The 17,247-nt window shown below is 36.3% G+C and overlaps 7 protein-coding genes across 7 annotated transcripts, besides 33 other annotated features; 2 read left to right on the forward strand and 5 right to left on the reverse strand.

Moving 5' to 3' along the window:
* Nucleotides 1–959: 959 nt before the first annotated feature.
* Nucleotides 960–4,556, forward strand: TA08515 (uncharacterized protein; the record flags this gene model as incomplete). The annotated part of the gene is made up of 9 exons (XM_948023.1): nucleotides 960–1,085; nucleotides 1,192–1,286; nucleotides 1,398–1,509; nucleotides 1,541–1,586; nucleotides 1,643–2,095; nucleotides 2,164–3,097; nucleotides 3,148–3,274; nucleotides 3,324–3,986; nucleotides 4,050–4,556. 9 exons carry the CDS (start codon nucleotides 960–962, stop codon nucleotides 4,554–4,556), a joined length of 3,063 nt encoding a protein of 1,020 aa, XP_953116.1.
* Nucleotides 3,324–3,392: a sequence feature (2 probable transmembrane helices predicted for TA08515 by TMHMM2.0 at aa 632-654 and 679-696).
* Nucleotides 3,465–3,518: a sequence feature (2 probable transmembrane helices predicted for TA08515 by TMHMM2.0 at aa 632-654 and 679-696).
* A 61-nt stretch (nucleotides 4,557–4,617) lies between the features above and the next one.
* TA08520 (uncharacterized protein) lies at nucleotides 4,618–6,396 on the reverse strand (the record flags this gene model as incomplete). The annotated part of the gene is made up of 2 exons (XM_948024.1): nucleotides 4,618–5,462; nucleotides 5,580–6,396. The coding sequence occupies 2 exons, from the start codon at nucleotides 6,394–6,396 to the stop codon at nucleotides 4,618–4,620; spliced, it is 1,662 nt and encodes a 553-aa protein (XP_953117.1).
* Nucleotides 4,795–4,863: a sequence feature (10 probable transmembrane helices predicted for TA08520 by TMHMM2.0 at aa 21-43, 66-88, 95-117, 121-143, 156-178, 198-220, 255-277, 367-389, 396-418 and 473-495).
* Nucleotides 5,026–5,094: a sequence feature (10 probable transmembrane helices predicted for TA08520 by TMHMM2.0 at aa 21-43, 66-88, 95-117, 121-143, 156-178, 198-220, 255-277, 367-389, 396-418 and 473-495).
* Nucleotides 5,113–5,181: a sequence feature (10 probable transmembrane helices predicted for TA08520 by TMHMM2.0 at aa 21-43, 66-88, 95-117, 121-143, 156-178, 198-220, 255-277, 367-389, 396-418 and 473-495).
* Nucleotides 5,449–5,462: a sequence feature (10 probable transmembrane helices predicted for TA08520 by TMHMM2.0 at aa 21-43, 66-88, 95-117, 121-143, 156-178, 198-220, 255-277, 367-389, 396-418 and 473-495).
* Nucleotides 5,580–5,634: a sequence feature (10 probable transmembrane helices predicted for TA08520 by TMHMM2.0 at aa 21-43, 66-88, 95-117, 121-143, 156-178, 198-220, 255-277, 367-389, 396-418 and 473-495).
* Nucleotides 5,737–5,805: a sequence feature (10 probable transmembrane helices predicted for TA08520 by TMHMM2.0 at aa 21-43, 66-88, 95-117, 121-143, 156-178, 198-220, 255-277, 367-389, 396-418 and 473-495).
* Nucleotides 5,863–5,931: a sequence feature (10 probable transmembrane helices predicted for TA08520 by TMHMM2.0 at aa 21-43, 66-88, 95-117, 121-143, 156-178, 198-220, 255-277, 367-389, 396-418 and 473-495).
* Nucleotides 5,968–6,036: a sequence feature (10 probable transmembrane helices predicted for TA08520 by TMHMM2.0 at aa 21-43, 66-88, 95-117, 121-143, 156-178, 198-220, 255-277, 367-389, 396-418 and 473-495).
* Nucleotides 6,046–6,114: a sequence feature (10 probable transmembrane helices predicted for TA08520 by TMHMM2.0 at aa 21-43, 66-88, 95-117, 121-143, 156-178, 198-220, 255-277, 367-389, 396-418 and 473-495).
* Nucleotides 6,133–6,201: a sequence feature (10 probable transmembrane helices predicted for TA08520 by TMHMM2.0 at aa 21-43, 66-88, 95-117, 121-143, 156-178, 198-220, 255-277, 367-389, 396-418 and 473-495).
* Nucleotides 6,268–6,336: a sequence feature (10 probable transmembrane helices predicted for TA08520 by TMHMM2.0 at aa 21-43, 66-88, 95-117, 121-143, 156-178, 198-220, 255-277, 367-389, 396-418 and 473-495).
* A 314-nt stretch (nucleotides 6,397–6,710) lies between the features above and the next one.
* Nucleotides 6,711–7,744, reverse strand: TA08525 (uncharacterized protein; the record flags this gene model as incomplete). Its single annotated transcript, XM_948025.1, has 3 exons — nucleotides 6,711–6,849; nucleotides 6,915–7,216; nucleotides 7,307–7,744. The coding sequence occupies 3 exons, from the start codon at nucleotides 7,742–7,744 to the stop codon at nucleotides 6,711–6,713; spliced, it is 879 nt and encodes a 292-aa protein (XP_953118.1).
* An 830-nt stretch (nucleotides 7,745–8,574) lies between these two features.
* TA08530 (2-oxoglutarate dehydrogenase complex subunit, putative) lies at nucleotides 8,575–10,060 on the forward strand (the record flags this gene model as incomplete). Its single annotated transcript, XM_948026.1, has 4 exons — nucleotides 8,575–8,728; nucleotides 8,811–9,100; nucleotides 9,184–9,249; nucleotides 9,302–10,060. 4 exons carry the CDS (start codon nucleotides 8,575–8,577, stop codon nucleotides 10,058–10,060), a joined length of 1,269 nt encoding a protein of 422 aa, XP_953119.1.
* A 226-nt stretch (nucleotides 10,061–10,286) lies between these two features.
* TA08535 (Tpr-related protein family member, putative) lies at nucleotides 10,287–12,113 on the reverse strand (the record flags this gene model as incomplete). Its single annotated transcript, XM_948027.1, has 1 exon — nucleotides 10,287–12,113. One exon carries the CDS (start codon nucleotides 12,111–12,113, stop codon nucleotides 10,287–10,289), a length of 1,827 nt encoding a protein of 608 aa, XP_953120.1.
* Nucleotides 10,416–10,484: a sequence feature (9 probable transmembrane helices predicted for TA08535 by TMHMM2.0 at aa 253-275, 282-304, 309-331, 344-366, 399-421, 434-453, 473-495, 515-534 and 544-566).
* Nucleotides 10,512–10,571: a sequence feature (9 probable transmembrane helices predicted for TA08535 by TMHMM2.0 at aa 253-275, 282-304, 309-331, 344-366, 399-421, 434-453, 473-495, 515-534 and 544-566).
* Nucleotides 10,629–10,697: a sequence feature (9 probable transmembrane helices predicted for TA08535 by TMHMM2.0 at aa 253-275, 282-304, 309-331, 344-366, 399-421, 434-453, 473-495, 515-534 and 544-566).
* Nucleotides 10,755–10,814: a sequence feature (9 probable transmembrane helices predicted for TA08535 by TMHMM2.0 at aa 253-275, 282-304, 309-331, 344-366, 399-421, 434-453, 473-495, 515-534 and 544-566).
* Nucleotides 10,851–10,919: a sequence feature (9 probable transmembrane helices predicted for TA08535 by TMHMM2.0 at aa 253-275, 282-304, 309-331, 344-366, 399-421, 434-453, 473-495, 515-534 and 544-566).
* Nucleotides 11,016–11,084: a sequence feature (9 probable transmembrane helices predicted for TA08535 by TMHMM2.0 at aa 253-275, 282-304, 309-331, 344-366, 399-421, 434-453, 473-495, 515-534 and 544-566).
* Nucleotides 11,121–11,189: a sequence feature (9 probable transmembrane helices predicted for TA08535 by TMHMM2.0 at aa 253-275, 282-304, 309-331, 344-366, 399-421, 434-453, 473-495, 515-534 and 544-566).
* Nucleotides 11,202–11,270: a sequence feature (9 probable transmembrane helices predicted for TA08535 by TMHMM2.0 at aa 253-275, 282-304, 309-331, 344-366, 399-421, 434-453, 473-495, 515-534 and 544-566).
* Nucleotides 11,289–11,357: a sequence feature (9 probable transmembrane helices predicted for TA08535 by TMHMM2.0 at aa 253-275, 282-304, 309-331, 344-366, 399-421, 434-453, 473-495, 515-534 and 544-566).
* A 179-nt stretch (nucleotides 12,114–12,292) lies between the features above and the next one.
* On the reverse strand, nucleotides 12,293–14,827 carry TA08540 (Tpr-related protein family member, putative; the record flags this gene model as incomplete). The annotated part of the gene is made up of 1 exon (XM_948028.1): nucleotides 12,293–14,827. One exon carries the CDS (start codon nucleotides 14,825–14,827, stop codon nucleotides 12,293–12,295), a length of 2,535 nt encoding a protein of 844 aa, XP_953121.1.
* Nucleotides 12,299–12,352: a sequence feature (11 probable transmembrane helices predicted for TA08540 by TMHMM2.0 at aa 20-42, 498-520, 527-549, 564-581, 590-612, 632-654, 667-686, 713-735, 755-777, 787-806 and 826-843).
* Nucleotides 12,410–12,469: a sequence feature (11 probable transmembrane helices predicted for TA08540 by TMHMM2.0 at aa 20-42, 498-520, 527-549, 564-581, 590-612, 632-654, 667-686, 713-735, 755-777, 787-806 and 826-843).
* Nucleotides 12,497–12,565: a sequence feature (11 probable transmembrane helices predicted for TA08540 by TMHMM2.0 at aa 20-42, 498-520, 527-549, 564-581, 590-612, 632-654, 667-686, 713-735, 755-777, 787-806 and 826-843).
* Nucleotides 12,623–12,691: a sequence feature (11 probable transmembrane helices predicted for TA08540 by TMHMM2.0 at aa 20-42, 498-520, 527-549, 564-581, 590-612, 632-654, 667-686, 713-735, 755-777, 787-806 and 826-843).
* Nucleotides 12,770–12,829: a sequence feature (11 probable transmembrane helices predicted for TA08540 by TMHMM2.0 at aa 20-42, 498-520, 527-549, 564-581, 590-612, 632-654, 667-686, 713-735, 755-777, 787-806 and 826-843).
* Nucleotides 12,866–12,934: a sequence feature (11 probable transmembrane helices predicted for TA08540 by TMHMM2.0 at aa 20-42, 498-520, 527-549, 564-581, 590-612, 632-654, 667-686, 713-735, 755-777, 787-806 and 826-843).
* Nucleotides 12,992–13,060: a sequence feature (11 probable transmembrane helices predicted for TA08540 by TMHMM2.0 at aa 20-42, 498-520, 527-549, 564-581, 590-612, 632-654, 667-686, 713-735, 755-777, 787-806 and 826-843).
* Nucleotides 13,085–13,138: a sequence feature (11 probable transmembrane helices predicted for TA08540 by TMHMM2.0 at aa 20-42, 498-520, 527-549, 564-581, 590-612, 632-654, 667-686, 713-735, 755-777, 787-806 and 826-843).
* Nucleotides 13,181–13,249: a sequence feature (11 probable transmembrane helices predicted for TA08540 by TMHMM2.0 at aa 20-42, 498-520, 527-549, 564-581, 590-612, 632-654, 667-686, 713-735, 755-777, 787-806 and 826-843).
* Nucleotides 13,268–13,336: a sequence feature (11 probable transmembrane helices predicted for TA08540 by TMHMM2.0 at aa 20-42, 498-520, 527-549, 564-581, 590-612, 632-654, 667-686, 713-735, 755-777, 787-806 and 826-843).
* Nucleotides 14,702–14,770: a sequence feature (11 probable transmembrane helices predicted for TA08540 by TMHMM2.0 at aa 20-42, 498-520, 527-549, 564-581, 590-612, 632-654, 667-686, 713-735, 755-777, 787-806 and 826-843).
* Nucleotides 14,828–14,969: 142 nt separating the features above from the next.
* TA08545 (spindle pole body/centrosome component, putative) lies at nucleotides 14,970–17,192 on the reverse strand (the record flags this gene model as incomplete). Its single annotated transcript, XM_948029.1, has 2 exons — nucleotides 14,970–16,882; nucleotides 16,919–17,192. The coding sequence occupies 2 exons, from the start codon at nucleotides 17,190–17,192 to the stop codon at nucleotides 14,970–14,972; spliced, it is 2,187 nt and encodes a 728-aa protein (XP_953122.1).
* Nucleotides 17,193–17,247: the final 55 nt, after the last annotated feature.

Consider the following 17,247-nt stretch of genomic DNA (forward strand, 5'->3'; position numbering starts at 1 on the left):
AGTAAATAGAAAGGCTTTGTAGGTAAAACTCATAGTAATCGACTCAATAGCAGCATTATTTAGAACAGTCCAGAACGAATCGTAAGATCTTAAACTAGCAATATCTGATTTAAGTTTACTGATTTTGAATAGGTTCCACAATCAACGCTTAAAATCCATCACAAAAGTGGCATCAATTATGAAGAGAATCGCACATGAATATAACCTTTTAATTCTGGCAATCAATCAGGTAACAATACCCATGATTCGACTAAACTAAGTTTGGTACAGGCCTCTGGAGTGTTCAATCTCAGCAATATTCCATTCTTGAATCCAAGATCAGGAGTAAGTAACATAAAAGGAGGTGTTTATTAATAATTTATAGATAAAGCCAGCGCTTGGTGAGGTTTGGGAGAGGTGTATTAACTCGAGAATACTAATTACAAGGAAACGTAAGTGAAGTAGTTATTATGTTCCGTAGGTGATCACAGATTTAACAAGGAAATTAGACATTTTCAGGTCATTTTCAGCTCAAGCTCACCTTCGACTTATCCAATACCATTTATTACAACAAAAAGAGGAATCGAATATAATCTATTAATGTGAAATATTCAAAGAATTGAAGAGAATTCAGTTAATAAATGAATTGAAAGGGTAGATTCAGATTAATTATAAGTAAATGTGTGGATAAATGAGCTGAAAAGTTGCAAATAATAATATATAAAGCATGTAAACCCCCCACTGGTTGCATCCATTGTAAATATAGACTTAAAAATGTGTAATATGCCTCTCGAAAAATTTATAAACACACTTTTGAAATTGTTTTGTAAATAATCAGAAACTGTGTAAAAAGTTTTTAATTTTAACCTAAATGTATACACACTTAGATACACCAACCTAACCTTTGAACCTTTGAATCCTAATTTAAAGGTTAGTATGAAGAACAGTATTGACAAATAATTTGTGAAAAATCCTTTAAAATGGATTCCAACAATTTTAGCGCCAAAAACGGGCCCTACGAACCCGAAATCGCAACAAATGACGACGAAATCAGTTGTTTAGTCAACGCAGATGTTTACAAAAAATGGAGATCGCAATACATTGATGTAAGTTCCTCTATTATTTACTTCATTACCCATGTGCCATAATATACCCAAAATAACCAACGTGGTTCATGTTAATTTTGATGTTGATTAACGAATTATTGTTCAGGAGATTGAGTTATCAGTATGGACAGTTGAGATGGTTAGCTTCTCAGTAAACAACAGTTTTGAGAATTATGGCTCCATTAAAACCGCCATTAGAAGGTAATTTTTACACACTTTAGTTATTTCACCCTTTTTATCTCCTTTACAACCAGTTTTTCTGGCCATTTATTATATATCTAGACAGGGAAATGGGAAATAATTTGTTTTTAGAGGAATCCCAGATATAATAAAACATTTTGTATGGATAAAGGCCAACGATGCAGACAGTTTCTACTTCCAACACCCGGACTTTTACAAGATTTCATTCGAATCGACATTCGGGGTAACTTTGAAACTTTTCAAATGTTTTTTAGAATAACGTTCCGTCAGAAATGGGAGATTATTGCCCAACCTTCTCAGGTATTACATAGCTCAGAAACCTATTTACCAAACAAATGCGGTTATATTAATTTTAGGTGGGATTTTGGGATTACAAGCTGACATATTGGACTCACCGTTGGTGCTTGAGAACTTACACCAACATATTGACCAGTCGCTGGACGCAGAGGTCGTATACGATTCTGAAAGCGAGTACAATTACTGGATCAGCCCTTACAAAGAACCACCTTCGTACATGAGAGGATCCTCTTCAGTGAGTGTTTCTGGCTCAAAGTCAGGGCATCTTTTGGGGAACATTTACTCTAAGTTTATTAGGAAGTTTAGGTCAAATAGCCGCAGATCAAGAATGAACTCGAACGTGAGTCCACCATATACTTCGTCAGAATCGGGAAACTTACAGTCATCTAACAACTCAAAAATAAACGCTCCACATACAGGAGATTTAGAACCCGATGGAGTTCCGAAATACGACACATCTTCCAGTTTTTATAGTGTTCAAAATTACGATTTTAACCAAACAAACCAGTCAGGTACATTAAAAATTAGTCTGCAATATTTTTATAGATATAAATATAGATATAAATATATATGTGTTTAGATTTGTCTAACAGAGATAGATTAATAGATTACATACACTTATTGAATTACGAGAATTTAAATAAAAGAGAACTTATGAAGTCAGCACTGAGACGTATTAGAAGAGGAACATTTGATACGAAGCCATTTCCAAGAAACCTTGAGAGATCAAGGCAGATGTCAGACACCTTTATATATAATGCAAAGTACAAGTACTTCCCACCAAGACCGTCTCATCATGATAAGCTGATCCCGAAACCCAATGACCTAGACAATCCAGAACACCCTGAAAACCCATTTTACACGGTCAATAAACCTGAAAGTTCTAGGTCATGTTTTCAGGTTTTTTGTCTACCAATTTGTCGACCGAAGCCCAAAAGAGGAGAAAGTAGAAATGTTTTCAAGTATCTACCACTAACAAATACAAACCCTGTTCAATCAAGTGAACAAATTAATGTCGATGCCTTAGCAACATTCACACCAGAAGAGTCATTTGATGCGAGTTCAACAGTTGATCGATTACAAACACCAGGTCAGCCTGAAACAGTTAAGAGATACACTTCTGAACTTGGAGTGGATAAGTTTGTTAATAGAGAAAACGCATTTGGAAGTTTACCAATAATTAACACGATTCCAGAACACATATCATCAAATAGTTTTGATCAGACATTTAGCAATGTCTCAAGTACATTTGGACCAGATAAATTGGCCCATGAAACCCATTTCCCATTCGACAGTAAACAAAGCAGCATAGTCTCATCTGACCTACACATGATTTCTAATAGCATGGATGTTGATTCTCCCATAGTTCAATCATTAGCAGATATTGAAGCGGACCCGAATAAAAACTATGAAGAGAGTTTGTCCAATTTAGATGTTGATAAGGAGGATATTGAACTCCTCACAAACCTTTCCGCAAACTTCACACAACATATCAAGTCGAATTCGTTCGAAGGGTATTTCCATATTCTAATTTATATTAGTAATTTACTAAAATTTTATACAGGTCAGTGTATAAACTGAGCGATGTGACAGATTTTACGGTATTATTATCAGAGGAAGGCGTTTTGGAGGTCAAGAGAGTGCTGTGGTGTCTTAATTCATATTTTTCATCAAATATAGAGTTCTTGCCCGTATCTAACATATTAATTATTCCAAAACTTCTATCTAATGATTGTTTAGGTCATCCCATCACTGTGTTGTCTCCTTTTGATATATTTGGCGCCAAGCGCAGCACTTTGCGTGTTGTACCAGTTCATGAAAAAGTCCATAGAAACATGCTCCATGGACTGTGGAAACAGGTTCTTCTTCATTGACCGCAAGGGCTTTGTCCGATTTGTGACCTTCATACTCTCAGTGATGGTTTCTCAACTGAGGAAAACAGTGTTGCATTTACGAACACTCAAGGTTGACCTTGCAGCCTGGGTCGCAAGGTCCGTTCAGACAGGCTTTTCTCAAATCTTGCCATTTGATTACATTGTGCGCATTTACGGGAATTGTCTTTTCGAGGGCGAAATGGTCCTTTTGAGATACTCAGTGGCTCTCATTAGGTGCATTCGTCCGAAACTTCTCGAATGCACAACTAAGAAAGATGCCGAGCAGTTATTATACCACATTGGACTCGACCCTGAGCTTCACATCGATAAGGTTACCAAAATAGCCTACAGTTTTCGAATTAAGAAGTTTGACAAGAGCATTAGCTCAGTTGAGACTCCTTCTCCCTACCTTATGAACGTCAAAATCAGACATTTTTACAGGCCAAGGCTCCACTCAAACTCTTGCATTCTTTCTGAAACCAACTGGGAGTTTATATGGTTTAACCTAAAACCAACATATCGCATTCTAGTATTAATTATTTATATTTATCCAAATATACATAAATTATATATTATATATTAAAATTTTTAGGATCCACGTAGATTATATTGTTCTAATAAGCACGGAACCTCAATGAATGCGTTAATAAAGAGGATAAAGGAGCACGGCGGGGAATCGACCCCGGCTTTGCTGTTCATTAAAACCACTAAACTACAAGTCATAGGCGCTTTCATACCAACTCTACTCAACGCTCCAGTTAATGGCTATTATACAATACACGATGGTACATATTTATACAAATTATTTATTAAATTTATAAAATTTATTAAACCTATATATATTGTAGTGCCACAAATGGATTCGTTTGTTTTCACTTTGGCGCCAAATGAGATTGTCTACAACTTCAGTGGCAGGAACATGGTGGGAGTGAAGCTGTCGAAGGACAACATCGTCGTGGGAGCAAACCAACCAGCATTTATAATTGACGGGACACTTTCGTCAGGATTCACCGCAGAGTGTGAATCGTACGAGTCCCCGCCACTTTTACCAGCAAGTAGGTTCGGCGTCTACATGCTTGAGATTTGGACTCTGTCATGATAATATACTAGAATATAAATAATGCATAATATTTATGAAAGTATTTTGGAGCCATGGTGCGCTAATGATTCCCGAAAGGGTCTGTAATGTCATGCAGAATAGACCTGAAAATCATCTTTAGCCACCAGAGAAACTTAGCACAGTTGCTGTCCATGCCGTCAGTTGGCCAAGACCCAGACTGTTCCAAAATTAATTCACACTCAAATAAGATCCTGTTGTACTTGAAGCCTATGTAGTTCCAAATTATGTACGGAAGTATTTCAATTACCCTGAATAACCCAATGAGAAGACAGGCTGCTGTGACTGGGTCCCCTGTAATGTCAAGACATTCTTCGGACTCAGCACTCGAACTCAGTCTGATTTCATTGGGTCCATGAAGCTCTTTAAAACCTCCAGAATGCTGATCTGTATTCCTATTTTGCTTAATTCCAGCCAGTTTGATGTATACATAGGAAACAACCAGACCCCTAACTAACGAGTTAAAGATTGTTAAACTCAAAGCCATGGGGAACGTCACAATGAAGTTAAGGAACCTCACGTCTCTAAAGTGTCTTTGAAAGAACATACAGAAGCAAATGGCAATTCTTACAATCAGACACGACCAGACTACGAATAATCCGACCATAGACTTGGATGAAAGCTTCTTGTAGGTGATTTCCGCAATTTTCCCAATACTGTTAGTAGCCAGGTTAACCACCACCTTTTCTTTAAGTTCTCCAACCTCCACATCATCTCCATTATAATTTTGAGAAAAATCCACCTTTTCTCCTTTTGATTTTGAAATGATGCACTTGACTCCCGTGTATATTAATCTTCCCACCAAATCGAAGATTTCATGAAAAACGAAAATCAGCAGTGTTTTAAAGAGCTTATTAAAGTGTGGAAACGGGTCAACCAAAAACAAAACTAATAAAATTTTAAAATTACTTAATGAATCATTTCATTAAATATTTTTATATGGTTAGCTATTAAATCTATACTTATAATAGAAAATATCTATGTTTGTTTAATTTAATCAAATACCTATAACAGAGTTAAAGAATGCCTCAGATGACTCCGTCACTATCAGTAGCATTGCGTAGTGGATCCTAGATACTAACATTCTAATTGACCTTTTGTATGACATTTTATTGTTGAAAATATTGGTTTTATCCCACTTGTAATGTTCAGCCCTCATATCTAGCACGTAATAGTATACTACTACAAATATTGGAATCACCATTATCATTATGACCAGCAGTTGATACATATCGAACACTATTAATTCGTGTATGAAGTCGTATTCTTCTCCTCCAAATGACGAACATTCCAGGAGTGTTGAGATCAATATCACCAGCAGGTAGGCTTGCGGGTGCCCTAGCAGGAAAAAAAACATTTTTTCCCTCGGTTCTCCTCTTATAAACTTGCTCTTTATAGACGTCAGTGATATCAATTCTACCATTCCTAGGAAGAAACAGCAGATACACAACGAAATTACGTATAATGGTTTCGCTAAGATAATAGGCAACAACAATGATATGAATGTGAGCAACGTCATGATGACGGACATGATAATAGACAACAGGAGCCATTCTATGCTTACAGGGCAAAATATATATGCTACTAGAAGTCCTAAACACGAAAATGATATTGTGAGGGACAGCAGATTAGACTCAAAGAGTCCTGAATTATCTTCAGGCACTTCCAGATATGAGTAGTGTACTCTGGATGAGATTGAGTTCATAACAATTCCAAACGTTGGCAGAATTCCTAGCAGGAACCATCCTGCGTAGGCATATCTTGTTTCTATGACATCTAAGGATGCCTTGTATGAAGGTGCGGACCCCTTCGAATCGATCATCATACACTAAACTGACAGTTACTAGAAAATATAAAATTTCGATACGATTTTTTAAAAAATATTGTACTGGTTCTTTTATTTTTCAAAATTTCCATTTTGCTACAGCTAGCTAATTTGAAAAACAACTTCATTTTAATTAAAACTTTACAATAAATTTCCACTCAATTTCATTTAATTTCAGGACTATTTTTGAATATAAATATGCTTATTTATACTCATTTTAGTCTTACTTTCCTAAAATTAACTAAACCAATGACAAAATATTAACCATAAAATAAAGGACAAAATGAATATATTATAAATAAAATATTAAATCATTTAGTTAGACGTTCGAGATCCTTCTGCACATCTTTGTAATATTCTGGAGCGGTTTCAGGGTTCCTAAGTACCTTTTCCGGTAACGGATGATCAATAACTCTCTGAACGTGTACAGGAACAGGGACTTCTCTATACCTATAGAAATGTCATTTGTGTATATTATGAGTAAGTAAATAAATGTATATGAAAGAAAATATTACCTTGGCTCGAATTTTTGACACTGAATCTTCTTGACAACTTCAAGCTCAACAGGTACTGGAACGTTTCTATCAATTACTTGCTCGACAGGGACCCTACGGTAGTGAGTTACAGGTACCTCCACAGGTTGAGGAACGTTGCGATACTGTGTCTTGTACACGTCCTTGTAAAGGTGTTGGACCTGTGGGACCTCAATCACCTTCTCAACCTCGTATGGACGGTCAATGTAATGAGTTACATGAACTTCCTTCTCGACAATCTCGGGAACTTCTTCCTCAACCTCAACCACTTTCTCAGTTATTACCTATTTAAATTTAAAGTTATATAAACTAGACAATCTAATGGTATATCTATTGGTATAAAAGAATTAATGATTTAAAATATATAAAGTTACCTCACGATATTCGACTCTGGGAACTTCTACAACTCTTTCCTTCGTTACTTTTCTAGGAATTGAAACGATTCGTTCCTGAACAACTACCTTCGGGACCTCAACGACTTTTTCCTGGTAAACATACTGAGGCACCTCAACCACCTTCTCAACCACCTGAACCACTGGAACCTCTACAATCTTCTCCTGAATCACAGGCCTCTTTACCTGCTTAACGCGCTCGCAGACCACTGGTTTTGGAATGTGTACGATCTTCTCCTCGTAAACTGGGTCCGGCACTTCGATTATTTTCTCGACGTATTCAATCTCAGGGACCTCGACAATGCGTTCCTTTATCTCGGGCTTCGGAATTCTAATTATATTCTCGTGGACCACCGGGTCCAATATTATGGCGTCAGAGGGGGGGGATTTTAAAACTGAAACTGGCGAACTATCCAACATATTTCATAATTTTATAAACTTATTGTACTACACTTAATTTCCAAATTTAAAATTTTAAAATATTTATCAAAATTTAAAGCTATATCAAACGAAAGCTAGGCTGCTAAATTATTCACAATTAGGTTTAAAACTGCAATGAATTGAAAAAATCAAAAGGACTGAATTAGGATTACACATGAACTAAATAATTATTTCTGAAATGACAAAAATTAATAAAAAGTTAAAACGGGTCAAATTACTGAATTCCGAAGAAGTTTAAATCATTTTCAATGACTGGCAGGGTAATGTGTAAAAGCTAAGAGGCACCAAAGTGCATCTGAAGCTGGAAGTTGAAATTAAAAAGTTGAAAAAAATTTTTTTAAATAATTAAAAAATTTTAGAATTCATAAATTAAAAAGAATGAATATTTAAAACTAGGAATTTGAAGATTCCAACAACAAATTCTAAGGAATATAGACAAAACAGTAGATTCCAAACATTAAATGAATATTAATATATAGACTAATTAATTTATGGAGAAATTTTAAAATTTAATGTGTAAAATCAACACTATTCTAAAAAAATAAAATATGTTCTATTGTTTTGAAAAATGCTGTAAATCGATTTACTTATTTAAGATTCCTACACTTAATTAAATTCCCTAATTTAGATTTTTAATCTTTTATTCTTCTAATTTTTTCTTTATTCCATAAGTGTGGTACCACGATGTCGGGACTTTTAAATTATATGTGTTCATAATTTATTTGTACTGGCTTAATAGTCATTTTATTTCTATTTTCTAGAACTAAATGCCTTGTAAATTTATATAAAAACTTCTGTAAAAAATTATTATGATGAGGCTTTTAAACCTCTATAGACTCTGCAGTCCCTGTTTTAGTAGGCCCAAAACGCCTTGTATTATTAACAATTTCAGTTCACGGTTCCTTCACCTTTCTTCTAAAAATTTAGCACTAACTACATTTAAGCTTTCAGATATCGGTGAAGGTAATTTTATTTTATCCTTCATTTTTCTCTCCACAGCTATTTTATTCTCTTATCAACAACATCCATTGACTTTATTGTTCAGGAATAAATGAAGTCCAGTTGGTGAAATGGGAAAAGAGTGTAGGTGATGAAGTTGAGGAGATGGAATCAGTCTGTACTGTGCAAAGCGACAAAGCTGCCGTTGAAATAACCAGCAGATACACAGGAATAGTCAAGAAGCTGTACGTTAATGAGGGTGATACTGTTAAAATCGGCTCTCCACTCATGGATATTGATACCGTCGATGAGGTACCAGATGATACTCCTAATAATAATAGTAGCAGTAATCTCAACGACCCAAAGAGACATTATTCAACAATTCCAGAATCTAAGGTATTTTACACATAACCTTATTTAGTTACTACTATTGTAATTTAACTATTTTATCTCTCTACAATGGTATTTATAATTTTTAGTTTTTTTTGAATTCACTTGGAACTGCAAAGAAATCATTTAGCACCAGTTCAACCACCCAAGATGATGTAAGACCACTTTAAAATAGTTAATTAGTTTACAGCTTATATATGCGAGTAGGTTGAAGAGGTTAAGGTGGATTTTATTGGGGAAGCCATGGTGAAGTCAATGGTCGCATCACTCGAGGTACCTCACGTCACAGTGGGCGAGGAGTGTGACGTAACCTCCCTGATCCAATTGTACAAATCTTATCGTAATGTACCAGCAGAGGGCTCTGATCAAGAATCTCAGCCCAAAATTACAATCACTCCGTTCATTATCAAGTCAATTTCACTAGCTCTTGAGAAAGTGCCCATCATTAACTCGAAGTTTAACACTGCAAACGCGGGTAAAGGTCCAAGTTCATACTTCCTGTACAAGAACCACAACATCAGTGTCGCTATTAATACCAAAAACGGATTAATGGTTCCGAATATTAAAAACGTAAACAAGCTAACAATTCGAGAAATCCAGCGTGAGTTATCTTCTTTACAACAGAAGGCAAACAGTAAGACTCTTAATTTCAACGACATTAAGGGCGGCACTTGTGCTTTAAGTAACCTTGGTTCTTTGGGCGGTACTTTTGTAAAAGCAAGGCTTTTTGACGGCCAGGCCGCCATCATTGCTTTTGGCAGATCAATTCAAAGGGTTGTTCCTGTGCCTAAAACCTTAAAGACTGTCAGTACAAACTTGGACGACTACACTCTAGAGTGCAGGTCGATTTGTAACATTGGCGTAACTGCGGATCACAGACACATTGACGGAGCCATTATCACCAGTTTCATTTCTCACCTGAAACACTTTCTTGAAAACGCAGATTCACTTAGACAGTACTATTAATCTTTAAGTTCACATACACTCTACTATATACACATACACAAGTATAATATACTAAGTATCTAGTTTAAAGTGGATTGTAAAATAATCTTAAAACTATTGTGGTAAGGATACAAATAGTAAAAAAAGAAGCCCCAAAATATGATTCAATTACTTTATTTGTATTTTATCTGGTTTTTAAATGTTAGAGAAATAAAAACTATAATCACTTTATCAATAAGAATAAACATTAAGCTTTATTATAATAAAAACCATTAAGGGGAAAATGAACCACCCGATGAGATAATCTACAAATAACACCAAACACATACCACATTGCCGTTGTAGGCCAATGAGCAGGATCATGACTTTTATATTCTATAATGTATCCCTCAGAATAAAAGGCCAAAAATATCATAAATAACGCTCCTATGTATTGTGGTATCAACACATATTCTGCTCCATTACTGATTTGGCCGGCGAATCCTATGGCTAACAGGAATTCATGACACATATAGAATGTAATTGATAGAAAAGTTGACATTTTGGGTTGATTGATGATTGAACGGGATAGTGAAGATTCTTTATAATGAAGTGAGTAAATGAATATTGTAGCTAGAGTGATTTTAATAACGATCAACACATCAACGATGTGCCAGAATTGAAGATTGTCTTTCCAACCGCCATAAGCTTTGGGAGAATGCGATTTTGCTACTTTTTGGAGTATAACCACTATCATTGGTGGAAATATGGTAGCTACCAGGAGTACCATTTCAATTTTATCAATGAGGTAGAATGGTACAATCATGCCCGGAGCAATGCCAGGATATATAGCATACACAAGACCCATACCAACAACTATCATAAGGAATGGTGATACCACATGCTCTTCAATTCCAGGAGTGAATCCAAATGCATGTATGTGTCCATAACTATAAGTTCCACTAGTAGGACCTTCACGAAATACTGCATATCCTAGTGTCCACATAACAGCTGCTGCAAATGAGATTATGATTGCTACCACTATATCCACACAGACTACGATGAAGTCGGAATTCCACCTCCTTCGATTACCAAACATTAGTGTTGTAATGTAGTGAATGAATGATGTGAGGATAGGAAAACAATTTTCACCAGCAATATAGACAGTGATATATTGCCAATCTACGGCATACACCAAAGTCATGTTGATACCAAACACGACTCCAGAAATTGCAATCACCCAATAAAATATAGTTAAACGACCAGAATCACCACCCATCACATATACAACCAATAAAATTACATAGGTGAGAAAATTTAACCACTGACTGATAATTGAGGGAACAACAGTGATGTTGAACTTGTCAGTAGATATCGTATCATGGTATAGTTTATCAAAAGCATTCCATGCGGTTACAACTGGTGTATATTGTTCTTGTTGACCGGTATATGAGCCTTTATCATTTTGTACCTTAACTGCATAGAACTTGGATTTTACACCACTCCAGGTATTTCCGTATTTCTCTTTAACATTCTTGGCGAGACCAGGTAGTTTAGTAGGATCACTACCATTATCACTACCGAGTTCATTGAGAGCCTGCCGAAGAGTAGTAGGTTTACCAGCAGAACTAGGAGCCGTATCAGCATTACCGACCTCAGTGGCAAGATCCAGAGCTTCCGCTTTACCAGGAGGAGTACTACCACCAGTTATTGCACCTTGTAGTGCATTGGCTTGATTATATAGTGTATCTGCCAGGCCTCGAAGTTTATTAGCAGCATTTACTCCTGCACCAGCTTCTGCTTTAAGGTAACCGGGAGTATTATTATCGAAAACAGCTTTCTGAGCTAGGTCTATTATGTTACCCAGGAGCATGCTGGGTAGGCACCAGAGTTCCAAAGCACTTGCCATTCTTCTAACAAATACACTAAAGAGATTCTCCGGTAATCTAAATCGAATGAGTGCATATGGAGCAGAACTATATGAAAGCCTAATATTAAGCATCATAGCGAGACCGGCAAGAATATATGCAGCGTTCAGTATTTCACAAGTATCAATGTCACCACCCGGCTTATCACAAGAAGGACACCTAGGCATTATTCAGAAACGAGTAACAGTCTCAGTAGTGATCTACACGGTAGCACAGTGCAGTAGTATGAGTTTCCTATAAAGTCCTGGCTGTTATTACTGTAATCTTTTATTACTCCTAGGTTTTATTAGTATATTACAGAAATATTACCTAAAATCACAGTATCAATCAGAACAAACATTAAGCTTTATAATAGTAAAAACAATGAGAGAAAAACCAAATAATACCAATAGCAGAACACGTTCCATTTAGTCATACCTTCTGTGGGCCACAGAGACGGGTCGTGACGCTTGTACTCTGTAATGTAACCTTCACTGTAGAAGGCTAAGAAGACCATAAGTAGCGCTCCAACATACTGGACTGGAAGCATAACTTGGTCACCCCCATTGTTACCAACCATACCTGGGAACCCTAAGGCCAATTGGATTTCATGACACATATAAAATAAGATGCTAAGTAATGTAGACATTTTGGGTTGATTAATTATGGATCTAGCAATTGAAGAATCTCTATAGTGGAGAGAATATAGGAATACGACAGTTAGGCATATCTGAAGCGGTGGAATAAAGATAAATGTATGCCAAAACATGTTATCGGCATTTGGATCCCAAAATACTGAAGGATTTTTCCAAGGTGCTTTAGGAGAATATGAGTATTTCTGCCTACATACAATTGCCACAATGACTGGTGGAAAGCATGTCATAATGAGAAGTACCATTTCAATCTTATCAATTAGATAGAATGGTACAATCATACCAGGCGCAATGGCTGGATAAATGGCATAAACAATACCCATACCAACTAGGACCATGATAACCGGCGAAACTATGGCGGGTTCGATAGTGCTGGGTGCGTTGTATTCAAATGGAGGAGGCTCGTAGTAGCAATATGTCCACAGAACTGCAGCTATAAAGGCTATGCACATTGAAATAACCATATCTACAATTACTGCTATATAGTCAGTATTCCACTTCCTACGATTACCAAATATCAAAATGGATACATAATGCATGAATGATGTGACCACAGGAAAGGAGTTCTCACCAACCATATACCAATTTAGAAACCACCACTCCATAGCATATACAAAAACCATGTAAATACCGAACACAAATCCGGAGGCTGCAATAACCCAGTAAAAAATAGTAACATGACCCTGATCACCACCGGTAATAAATACAAAAAATAGAATAACAAATGTAAAAAAGTTGCACCAATTCCAAAATATGGAAGACCATCTAATCACAGGTTTGTCATAAATAAGAGTGATATCCTTAATACTATTAACACTCTTGACCTGGTTGAACTTGGTTTGAAGTTCACTGAATTTAGATTCAACTTGGCCATAATGAGATTTAGTTTCACTAATGTTTGTATATGTAGCTCCAAGTTCTTTGACCTTATTATAGGCATCTTTGACTGTGTTGTACTTATCTATGACCTCTTTGGCTGTGGTAATTAAGTTCTTGGGATCACTTTCTTGAGCACCATTGAGATCACTGAGGGCCTTTCGGATACCACTGTTTTGATCTGCTCCTACAGCCTTAGCAAGATTTGTGGCTAGTTGTTTGAGATCAGCACTATAAACATTATTGAAAGCAGTCCATGCCTTTACAACTGCTTGATACTTTGATTCATGATTGGCATATGCATTTGATTTATTTTTAGTCTCAACTTCAGCGAATCTCTGTTTTACACTAGTAGCGCCACCGTCGTATGCAGTTGTAACAGCTTGGGCCGGAGCATTTAGATCAGCAGGATTAGCAGCACTAGTACCAGCAAGTTGAGCGAGTGCATGTCGAAGTGGACCTGGTTTACCAGCTTCACCAATGCCGACAGCACTGTAAAGATTGAGGGCTTCGTTATAACCAGGATTACCAGTATTAACTTTGGTGGCTAGTTGACTGGCTGCAGAATATAGTTCTTTGGCTAAGAATCTGAGTGTACCAGGAGTAGTTTGATTTGTACCAGCTTTTTGTTTAAGGGCCTCAGGATCTAGAGCACTAGTACCCAGAGCAGCACCTTCTAGTAAGTTGGCATGAGTATGTAGAGTACTGGCATCGGTTAACATACTAGAAGCTTGAGATTTAAGTAGTTTGACCTTGTTGACATTGAGCATTCGGCTGTATATATGTTTGACAGTTCCGAATTCAGACTTTACCTTATCCTGGTTTTCCTTATTAGTTGTACCTAGTCCATCGTATGCATCTTCCAATGCCTTGAAGTTGTCTATTACAGTGTTGGCATCAGACTTAGCATTAGTACCAGTGGCTAGATTTCCAGCTTCGGTGGCTAGAGTTTCGGCTTGACCAGCAAGTCCACTAAGTGCACCCTCAGTTCCACAAGCGGTTTGAAGTGCCTTGGAAGCAATTTCGAGTTCTGTTGCTTTAAGTCTAAGTCCTTCGCCAAGACTAGTGCCAGTGACATCATACTTAGGAGCATCTGTGTATTGTCTTAGTGTGTGTCCTCCATCAGCGTGTTTATCAAGAAGATCGATAAAATTACCCAAAAACATACTTGGTAGACACCAAAGTTCCAATGCACTAGCCATTTTTCTAACGAATATACTAAACAAATTCTCAGGAAGTTTAAATCTCAACAAGGCATACGGAGCCGCACTATAACAGAGTCTAATGTTAAGCATCATTGATAAACCCGCAAAAATATATGTCACGATCTTCAACGTCTGACGAACGTCATTGTCTTCTTGAGGGGCACCCATTTATTGCGATAACCAGAACCAACTACTTTTGTAGTAAAAGGATGGTTTCACTATATTACAGAAATATTACTTAAAATCACAGTATCCATAAGAACAAACATTGAACTTTATCTTAACATATTGTATAAAGCATATAAATGAACTAAATTAGAAGATTTAGGGGAGAGTTAGAAGCTGACAAGTGGGCTTTAAATAACTTTAAGTTCTTGTCAAATTCAGATGATGCGATTTTGACCATGTTCTCGTAGCCGGGGTTCCTCAACAAAGTGTTCAAGTTTAAACTATTATTCTCGATCGTCGTCAGAAACCTTGAAATATTCTTCATCAAGTCAGAGCTACAATTAGGACTGTCAGTATCTGAATAAACCGAGTTGGTCACGAAACTGAAGGTTGGGTTCTCGTTAAAAGTCTGGACCTCAGATGAGAATTTAACAACTATTAATATTAGAGTCAACAACGATGAAAGGACTTGTTCGTTTGTTAGGAACATCGATTCAGTAAGTTTATTAACAAGTTTTTCATGGGCATTATATAGTGAAAGCAGGTCAGGATGATTGGTGGAATGAAAAGAAGCCAATTCCTCGGATACAACATCAACCAGAAAAAAACGTAACAAATTCTTAATTAAAAATTGCATTTTGTTTAGAGTAAAGAGTTGTAAGTTGAATCGAGGCATTAATTCAGGTTCTATTGCCAGCTGGCCAGCTCTAACATGATATTGTGTAAGCTGGTTCAGGCAGTACTCGGCATATTTTAGCTGAAACAATAATTTAAACATCAACTTATATCTATACATTATTTTATCAGTCAATATCAGCCTCATTGGCAGCTCTATATCAGAACATAGCACAATTCCGCGGAAATCTAAACTATTATTCCACTCACCAAGTGAGTTATCCTGTTCAAATCCAGTCGTTTCTAAACCATCCAAGGTTTCTACTTTCATACTGCCTACATCACGGCCATAGTGTGAGTAATATTCAAGTGCACCTGCAAAATTGTACAAATCATCACATTTTAAGTATAATTTAGGTCTGAAACTCCCAGGTGAATTATCCCAATCTCTATCGACATGAATTTGTAAACGTTTATTTAAATCAGAAAGCCCACCGGTATTGAAATTATTAACAATATCTTGAATATAAGATTTCTGGAGTAAGAAATAATCGAAAACAAGCTTTAAGTTCGTTAAAAGCTGAGAGTTTCTTTTTAAACCAAAATAAACTTCATCCATCACATTCTTATGTACATTTTGTATCAAAAGAGCAAACTCGTCAACACTGTGAAATTTGTACTTTCTGAAATTAACATCATTTGAGTTGGAGATGCCACTAGCTTTTGTATCCAGTAAAAAGTGGTGTTGAACTTTGTTATCTAATAATTTAAGTAAAACGCCTATTTCCAAAACACTAACTGCGACATTCTTAAGAAATTTTGGTACATATCTTTCATCTACCCACACTCTTGGCCATCCAACTTCTCTACAAAACGAACACAAATTCCATCCAGTCCCATCATCGCGTTCATTAGAAGGACTGAATTCATAGTTTTCACATGTTTTTATGAAAAAGTCTGTAACGAAATCTGTAAAATCCACTTGCGAAAAGTTAAAAAAGTTAATGTAATGGTTGATTAGCAGGGAGTAGGAATCGAGAACTGAGTTTAAAATATGTTGCAACAGGAGTTTTTTGGAACCAACTTCGCTCCTACAGCGGAAATCCAACGAGTCAAGAATCAGCACGCCAATGTTAGAGTTATTGTCAATTAGCCTTTTGGAGTCAAATTCGGTAACAAGACTAGCTAGTGTTGACAATGTTTGCATTGATGGTCTCAGGTAATTCAAAAGCTTCTGCAATCCCAGAAACGACGTAATGTGTATGTCGTGGAACCTGGTAACACATTCCTGCAAATCTTCCAGAATTTCAACAAACTCAGCTGTTATGCTCTCGCATATCACTCCAGTGTAACTTGAGGCCACAAATTCCAGCAACGTCAGTTGGTCAAAGTGTATTCTCAGTATTTCATGACACACTTCAATCATTTCATTTCCGACATCTAACAAATATTAAGTTAATTATATTCATATATAACAAATTAAATAAATTATAAATAAATTATAAATTGTGTTACCATTAATTAGTGGATTATTTTCTATATCAAATGAAGAGTTTTCAGAGTTTTTTGACCAAATGAAGAATGAAGAGCCTAGACCAGAAAAAACATTGAGTAAATCCAAAACTAAATTGGATTCCTTCTGTTTAATGGACAAAGAGTGCCAATCCTCTGTAAAGCGATCATACTCATCGTCTGAAACTTCAAAGGAGCCTTGAACTGATGACAAAATCAGAGCACATTCCGATTCCATTTACAAAATCAATTAACATTATAAATGTGTAAAATATTTTTGAATCTATGGTACA

The sequence above is a fragment of the Theileria annulata genome, chromosome 4 (genome assembly GCF_000003225.4).
Source record: "Theileria annulata chromosome 4, complete sequence, *** SEQUENCING IN PROGRESS ***".
Lineage (NCBI taxonomy): Eukaryota > Apicomplexa > Aconoidasida > Piroplasmida > Theileriidae > Theileria > Theileria annulata.